The 8945-nt window shown below is 50.8% G+C and overlaps 1 protein-coding gene across 1 annotated transcript in view; it reads right to left on the bottom strand.

Annotated features, from left to right (window-relative positions):
- Positions 1–707: 707 nt before the first annotated feature.
- The window catches only part of CAMKK2 (calcium/calmodulin dependent protein kinase kinase 2), a 44021-nt gene continuing 35783 nt past the window's right edge, over positions 708–8945 (bottom strand). Inside the window, 4 exon segments of the mRNA XM_015587966.2 lie at positions 708–3799; positions 3801–3887; positions 6673–6715; positions 7248–7348. Of these exon segments, the coding sequence (XP_015443452.2) occupies positions 3716–3799; positions 3801–3887; positions 6673–6715; positions 7248–7348 (315 nt within the window). The 3' untranslated portion in view covers positions 708–3715.

Raw genomic sequence — 8945 nt, 5'->3', positions numbered from 1 at the left:
CACAGGACTCTTTGAGACTTCATCTGCTGTCCTTGATAACAGAAAACTGAAGTGTGAAGCCAGTAGAGCAATGCCATGGGCTAGATTCGCATTTGGAATGCAAGGGCATCCTCGGCCTCTAATCCGGAAAAAGGATCCAGTTCTAAAACAGTCTCCAGACGGCATGAAAACCGGCACCTGTCGAGATGCTGTAAACTCAAATGACTTACCTTTTCTGAGCCTGTTTTCAGCTGACGGTCCATGAAACGGAGTTAATACCTTCCTCGTGGGGTGAAGTGTCATGTGGCACGGCTCCTCACAGGACCTGCTCAGTGTGGGATTACAACCACTCCCGCAGCTGCTCACAGGTTTGGTCTCCATCAGGAGAACCGAGCGATTACTATCCAGCTAGAGCAGTGCTTCTCAGCCTTCACCGTGCAGATAAGCCACCTGGTAAGTCTTGTGGAAGTGAGGCCTGCGGCTCTGCATTTCTAACCCGCTCCCAGGTGATGCTGCTGCTGCTAGTTTTAGGTACCACGCTTTGAGTAGTGAGACACTACCACATGCTTAAATTAGGGATGAATAATGTCATGCTGGCTACATTAGCCCTGACTTGGGCATCTGATCTCGCCGTCAGCCTAAGGAAGGAAAACAGACGTAAGGACAGATGTCCTAGAAAGCGCTGACTTAAACAACCACCAACAGAAAAATCCCAAAGAGGCCCAGACTTTGCACCATTTTGCTGTCTGTTTATTTCAAGTTTACAGAGAAGCTTAAACATCTGTGGAAAAACACCAAAGGCTTATTTTTTCTCTTAAGTTCATGTATTTTTAAGTGATAAATACACAGTATTTAACTTTGTACACCTGATAAAAGGAAAATGCATAGTAGAAAGGATCAGGAATAAAACAAGCATCGGGCAGTAAATAGATCACAGAATAGAAAAGTCAGCAGTCCCACGAAACTCAGCCCAGAAAGCTGGAGAGAAGATGGGAACCGACGACCTTGAAACCTTCCCTAGCACCTTAGAAGCAAGTGGAGGTCATGGTTCTTCCTCCCTGGCAACAGGAAGCTCCCCTTTGGAAGATGCATGAGAGCGACAGTGGAGCCTAGGTGTCTAAACACACAGGTATTTGCCTCCTTGTTCCAAAAAAGGCTTTGAGGATGGGAGCCCTACCTTACGGGAAAGGCCAGACCAGTAGGGAGACAGCCTCTCCGGCCCCCAGTGCCAACAAGGGGCAAGATAAGGCTTTACGGGAGCCATTGGTGAGCCTGCAGAATAGATGGGGGAAGTGGAACAGGCAAAGACAGGGAGAGAGCTTGTGCTTCCTTCAAGGCCACAGATGCGGGCCACAGGTTGCTTATACCAAATTGGTCCCACAGATGAGCCAGCAATAGAAAAAAACTGATGCATATTGTTTTTGCTCCTCTGAAAAAGCTGCTCCTAACAGCTTCTCCCCTTTCCCAGTAGAGCTGGCTTTTGTGCTCCAAGACAGTGGTAGTTAATGCTTTGTGCTACAGCCCTCTCTGCTTATATATTTTGGGGGTGGCAGTTCCTTTCCATAACTTTCTTTGGTGTTTCTTTGTAAAAAAAAAAAAAAAAAAAAAAGTTATGAACTTGGGCCTCCCCCAACCCACCCGCCTAAACAGCTGCCTGACAGCTGGCATTCCACATATGAAACCTAACATGGAGAGTTTTGTGGGGGGAATTAATGGCATTGCCTGATGCAGTCGTGTAAACACGGGAGTTCTGCAGAAGCCCTTCCTGGGCAAGCCACATGGCCAGGCCGGAGTCCACACACTCCATCTGGGACAAGGACTAAGGAATGGCTGACTTTAACCACTGCAAGGTGCTTATTGCAAACTTACCAGACCCCATCTGTTGCTCCCGGAAGGGGTGCAGCTCATAACTTTAAACAAGCACAGAGGGGCAAGAGGAAGTACTAGGTTACAAAAAGCAAGCAAGCAGGCAGGAGGACCCTCCAGCAGGCGGGTGTCCTTTGCTCTCGGAAACTAGCAGCCCCTAATTGTGTACTGATTATAAGATAGCAAGAAAAGTCCGGCTACGACGACAGTCAGGAGCTTATGGAGATCTGTGGAAGCCAAGAACGCCTGGGCTCTGTGAACATGCTGGACGGGGAGACACGTGGCCTGGTGTCACTGTGTCTGCAAAGAATCCTCATATCAACACTGATCAAACAGAAACTACAGGAAAGTACGCTCTTCTGAGCTTGGTTACTGTTTCCACCAAGTCAGGGACCACAAAATACTGAGAATCTTCCAGGGCAAAGTCCTTCCTGCTGTCTTACAACTTGAACTTCAGACTCACCCACGTGTGTGGCTCTGGAAGAAGTTGAACTGCAACCAAACTTCCCAATATGAAGTGGAAGTCAAAAAGGTAAACTTTTTCTTTCTGGACTTTTGGCTACAAAAGGGAACATCCTGTGCCAAGCCCTTGTGCACCTGAACCCCGAGGAGTGCTCTGGGTTTCAATAGCCTTCTCTCAAAGGGTGCCCCGAAGTTCTCGTGTAGATCCCAACAGGGCTTTGCTGGTAAGAACGATCATTTGTGTCTCAGTCGAATGAAAGTATTTCCTAAATGGCCCTCCAGAAAATGGGGAAGTATTTCACTAACTACAACACTCAGCTAGTATTTTTAAGAAAACAAAACCTTGGCAGTCCATAGAATACACAGGTTACAAACAAGCTAAGCTGCTAATATACAAGCATGGGTTTCATTGGCTCCAACTCTGATCCGTATGCCTGAAGCCACGGAATATATTCCGGAAGCTCTAAGTGATTTCTGAACTCCTCTGGAGTTCAGCCTAGTTGGAGAATTGAAAATTTTTGTTTGTTTACTCTTAAGCCATGTAATGTACATGGAAGTGTAGGATTTCACCCTGGAGTTTTTTTGAAATTTAACAGATTTACTAGAGCGCTCAGCTAATAACTTCAGAAACCCTTAAGCGGCTGTCATAAAGGACCTGTTCGGTCCTTTAGGCAAAACTTCTCACACCACAACCGCTGATGCCCTTCTAGGGCTGGAAAATCGCCTTTATGAAGCAGTTAAGCATCAAGCCCTTTTCGTTTTCCTGACTACAATTCTAACCATAGAAAAATGTTAAAAGTCCTTCTTACAAATAAGTTGCACCAATGCTCCCTGCAGCTACTGAGGGCTGGCCCTGCCCTGACTCCTTGAGTCCTCAGCTCTGGAAGGTGGCATGGTTTGAGGTTTGGGGTTTGTGCGAGAAGTCACGCCCACTCTTCCCCCTTCCTTTCAAATGCAGCGGTGACTAACTCTGTGGTCTCAGACCACTTCCCCGATAGTCTTCTGCCAGTTTTACATGAGTTTCAAACCCCACACACATTCACTTGGTATAGCTGACATGGTTCTGAGTTCACGACGAAGGTTTTTTTTTTTTTTTGGCATAAAAACGTTTTAAAAAGCAATTGTCCCGAAATGCACGTGGCTCTGGGTCTGCGATTCCTCACACCCGCCCGTTCAGCCAGCCAGCGGCCAAGGTCGACGTCATGGAGTCAAGTCTTTTTTTTTTTGTCCCCTTTAAAAACAACAAAGGAAAAAGAAACAAACAAACAAACAAAAACAACAACCAGAGATGACGGCCAAGGCTCTGCACACGTGCTCGGTTTCCGTAGGACATGCTGCTATGGAAACGCAGCGTGCGCGGGCCGGGAGGTGAGACGCCAGCATGCGAGGTCGCGGGGCGGTCCGGCAGCTACTCCATCGCCTGCTCCGGCCACAGAGGGCGCATGCGCGTGCGCGGGCCGCGGGCCGGGGCCGGGGCCCCCCAACTCTCCACGCTTTTTGCCGCCTTTCACAAGAGCACTTCCTCCTCCCCCACGGGGGGCGGGTCGGGGCCCGGGAAGCTGTCTTCGCTGCCTTGCTTCCTGCTCACCGAACAGAAAAGCCGCGTTAGGACGGGGCGGGGCGGGGCGGGGCGGCGGGGCGGGCTTTTTTTTTGAGCCTTATGTACTTAGCCGCTTCTTTTAGATTCTCTCCTTACCCCCCGGCCCCCCCGCCTTTTTTTTTGGTCTTGCTTATGTAAAATTTTCAAAAAGACACTTGGTATCCGCTCCGTAAATGGAAAACCAGCGTCATCTGCCAAAGATAGCAAGGGACTATAAAAATAGATGCGAACCTATCTGCCTAACACCTAAAATCACGGCGCATACTACTGTGTGGGACCCACGTTGAGGTCCGTCCCCTGAGGGGTTTTTTTGGGTACCTTGAATTCTGCTCCCCACCCCAGGCTATAAGCTCTTGCTGGGCAGGAACCATGACATTTGTTTTCCATCACCAGGTGAACTTCTTGGGGGGCAGCAAGCCTGACCGCCTGGGCTGGGCCTGGCCCACAGCCAGCCTTCAGGAAATAATTGTCAACAGACCTGTCCCTGCACGCAGGCCTACGGGACACCTCGGACTGAGGGAAGGGCCCCTCCTCTCCCTGATGTGAGTGACCAGAGCAGACTCGACCAAGCCAGTGAGGGGAAAGGTGTCCTCGTGTCCCAGAGCGGCCATATCCCAAAGCACTCCAGCTAGAGCTGTCTGGGGTGACGAACATGGGAGGAGTGATGCGGAGATGTGAAGGCAAATCCCTAAGGAGGGGCCCAAGCCATGAGCCACACCATCGGGCAAAGCCGTGCTCCTAAGGGAAGCCCCTGGGCTTGTCACACAGGACTAATGTCCACTGTATGCCCCTGGTCAGAAGAGAAACTGCTCCTGCACAATGGAAAGCATGGTGTCTGTACATTTCTAGGAAGAAAACCCTCTTTGTTGAAAAAAAAAAAAAAGAGTTGGCTTTATGTTTATGCCAAAGAAGAGAGGGTCAAGTCTCCCGGGGAGGCAACTGTCACTAGATGCCCAAACAGGTCCTCGGTTTCTGTCCTAGCAGCTGCCTGCTCCTCCGGGCGGGTCTCACTGTAACAGATGGTGGGACTTGGGACAAGGCCTCCAATGACTAAGCCCCATGAGCTCCAGAGTGCTGGACCATTCAGACAACCAAAGCATCCCAACTGCAGGCTGAGGACAAGGGCAGGTAACCTCCAGGTGTTCCTGGGGCTGCAGGTGAGGGAATAAAGGGGCAGTAAAGCCATCTGGGCCAATCTCAGTCTGTTGGTGTCTTGCAATTTTGATTCATAAAAAAAAAAAAGACAAACTTGCACACAGACGGGAGGCAAACCCTAAAACTGAAGTTGAGAAGAGAAAGACTGAGTCAAGACCAGCCCGTTTTGCTTCCACTTCCTGTCACCCTGTGAGGCTTGAACTGCAGGCAGAGCCACCCTGTCATCTGGCTGCAGAGACATCCGGGAACATCCAGCAGGGACTGAGGCAGCTGTCATAAGGCTGTCGTCGACCAGCTCTGATTGCTAATTGCCACTTTCCCCGCTGCAGAGAAGCATAAATAATCCCCAAACGAGCATTCTTCCCATGTTACCATTTACGCCTCTGACTCTTATAGTATGAGTGGCCAGTAAATTTCATCTCATAAGCCAACTCTTAACCAAGAGAAAAAGCTGCCACTTGAACAAGAATGTTCACGTCAGCATTACTCATTCGTAATAGCCAAAAAGTGGCAAGTGTTCATCACCAAATAAATAAAATGTCACCTCTCCATACAATGGAATATTATTTAGCCATAAAAAGGGATGGAGCACTGACATGCTACACTATAGATGAACCTTAAAAACGTGATGCTGTGTCAGAGAAGCCAGACACAAAAGGCCACATACTGTATGATTCTATATAGGAAATATCCAGAATAACCAAATCTACAGAAACTAAAAGTAGATTAGTGGTTGCTGGGGAATAGGGGAGGTGGGTGGTGAGAGCTAAGGGTGCTGGGTTTCTTCTTGGGCTAATGAAAATGTTCTCAAATTAATTGTGGAGATGGTGAACAACTGTGACTATAGTAAAAAAACAACAACAAAGAATTACGCAGTCTAAACAGGTGAATTATATGCTATATGAATTATATCTCAGTAAAGCTGCTTTTAAACCAGAGAAATGGCTGTCTGGAGCGCCCAGCTGAGGTCTTTGGGGTAAGTTGGGCTCAGCTGGTACTAGGATTGCTCCCTGCCACGGGCACTGGAGGGGTGAGTGGCAGAAGGGGTGCCAAGTACTGTCATCTTAGTCTTACAGGGACAAAAACGTTCATCTATCCTGAAAGGGACTAGTAACACTTTCTGGAAGAGGGATGACTGACTGGATGAAAAGGTCCAGATCCTCCTTTGCTGCAGGCTGGAAGGGGACTTATTTTCTAGGTCTACACTAGTGAGAAGAAAGGGCAGATGCTGAAGAGCCGCGGGGGCGCAGCATGCCTGGCCTATGCTCTGACCACGCTGACCCAGAGCAGGGGCAGCCACGGGGCCCTGTGACAAGAGCTTCAATGCCATGGACATGCCCTGAGCATATGTGGGTGCCCGGCTGGGTTGGAAGACCTGGGTGGATTCACAGGCATCGCGGGCGGAGCGCCATGCACCCGCAGCCCCAGCTCACATGCACGGCCCGCCGTCGGGTCTGAGCCCTGGATGCCCATTTTCATCCTGGGTCCGGAGGCCCAAGGTGAGCCTGGGCACAGCAGGGGGGACCGTCCGCCTGGGTGAGGATGCCCCGTGCTCTGCAGCTGCCCCCGCCCCCAGGCCCCGGCAGAGGCTACAGGCAGGCAGGCGTTACCTTGGGCTCAGACAGGGGTTCCCACTCCCTGGTTGGTTTTTTGCTAGAATCACCAGAGGGAAGGGAAAAGGGAAGTGAGAAGGGACACTTGAGATCCACGGGATACCTGACCCCCACCCCAGAGACACTCAGGCCCCAAACGCCAGCTTCACAGTGCTGTTCCCAGGGCACTTATGAGCAGGACACTGCTCCGCCGCGACATGTAGAGACCCATGAGTGAGAATGGCTTGCTCACCCAACACGGGGCCGAAAACCCGCCATCAAGCACACCTGCTTCTGGGCCACGAAAGTGCCTTCTGATTGTCAAGAGCCTCCCCAGTTAAAGTGCAAGTCCCCTGAGAAAGGTAAAGCTTCAGGGTGGATGAGCCATCCGCAAAAGGAGGCGGATGGAGCCCGGGGTGGGGTGAGACCCCAGCCAGCAGCTGCTCCGACTTCCCGCGCACAGGGCGCGTCTGGTCCGAGCCTTTCCAGACAGTACCGCTCCAGGGACGGGCCCAGGCAGAGCGGGCCGAGCGAGGCTGGCCTGCGTGCAGCCCCCAGCTTCCCGCCCCGGAGGGAGACAGGCGGACACTCACAGGAGCAGGTTTCCGGGCGCTGAAAACGAGCGCTCCTCCCTCCGGCTGCCTTCGAACGGGTTCCCGAAGGAACGCTTCCGTATCATGGTCTTCACCAGGATCTGAAGGAGAGAGAAGGGGAGGTTCAGCCACCAGGCGGGGTTCCAGGCAACACCCTCCCTCATGTCGCTCCTCCTTGCTTTCTCCCCCGGCCCCTTGCCAGATCCCAGGGCTTGTGGCCGATGGCAGGCCTTTAGGAGACACTGGACAGCATCCCTCCAACCAGGATATGACAGCCAAAGCCATCACCAAGTCTGACTGGTACTCTCCCCAGAAACCTTCCATGGCTCCCTGGCTGCTGACAAGATAAGGTCCAAACCCCTTGGCTTCACATTCAAGGCTGATCGTCATCTAGTCTTCCACAAGGGACTCCGTGCTCCAGGAGAGCTGGCCCGCACTGTTCCTCCAGGACATCTGGTACCGTCTGTCTCACCTGAGCCATTGTTGGATGTGAACACCTGGCTCATTGAGCTGGCTCATCTTCAAGGCCAGGCTTTTATGCTTGGTGAAAGCCATCTATGACCACTCCAACAAGAAATCGACTAGTGCTGCCCAGGTATAATTAAGGGAGGGGGCTGCGCTTTTTTTTTTTTAATTGAAATATAATTCCCACAGCATAAAATTCACCATTTTAAAGTGTACAAGTCCATGTTTTTTAGTATGTTCATATCACCACTAATTTCAGAACATTTCTACCACCCCAGAATGAAACCCTGTCCCCATTAGCAGTCACTCCCCATCCCGCTTCCCCCAGCCCCTGGCCACCACTGAACTGCTTTGTCTGTGAATGTCTATTCTGGGCATTTCATATGAATGGAATCATACGGTATATGACTTTTTGTGTCTGCGTTCTTTCACTCACTTACTGTTTCTGAGGTTCATCCACGTTATATCGGTTTTTCATTGTTTTTTTGTAGCTGAATAATATTCCTTTGTATGGATATGCATTTTCTTTATCCATTCGTCCATTGGCAGACAACTGGATTGTTTCCGCTTTCTGGCTATTGTGAATAATGCTGCTATGCACATTTCTGCCCAAGTTTTTGTGTGGACGCATGCTTTCTGCACAAAATGTATTTATTTCTCCCGGGTGTATGCCCAGGAGTGGAATCCTGAGATCATACTGCGATTCTATGTTTAACATTTTGAGGGACTGCCAGGCTATTTTCTACGGGGGCTGCACCACTGCACACGTCCACTAGCAACAGACAAGGCTGCTGTTTTTCTCAGGGGGCTGCATTTTAGTCACGTGGGAAGCCCCTGTCCACGTGTAAGGAGCTGAGGTAACATCCCAGGACGCTGAGGATGGCCAGTCCACAGGCTGGCGTGGTGTGAGGTCAAGGGAGCTCGGAGGTCCCGAAGGTTCTTCTAAGGCTGAGAGGCGCTGGGGACTGGCCTGGCCGTGGCCAGGAATGGGAACTCTTTGGTGGGCCCCCCTCGCCCACTCTGACACAGACTGGGTCTGCAGCTTGGTTGAGAAGTTCTGCCCGAGGAGAGGGTCCTTGGGGAAAAGGTAATATCCGTCATCACACCCCTCAGCCACAGCTTAGCTTCCGCGTTCCGCCACCTCACCCGGCAAATCTGCCCCCATCTTTTTTGAAATCTGATTCTCTCACCTCCTGACTTAGAATCTTTCGCCTATAGGAGTTTGGAACTTAT

This window comes from Pteropus alecto, unplaced genomic scaffold, assembly GCF_000325575.1.
Source record: "Pteropus alecto unplaced genomic scaffold, ASM32557v1 scaffold213, whole genome shotgun sequence".
Classification (NCBI taxonomy): domain Eukaryota; kingdom Metazoa; phylum Chordata; class Mammalia; order Chiroptera; family Pteropodidae; genus Pteropus; species Pteropus alecto.
Note: the sequence above shows the minus strand (reverse complement) of the source record. Positions and strands in the feature narration are given on the sequence as shown.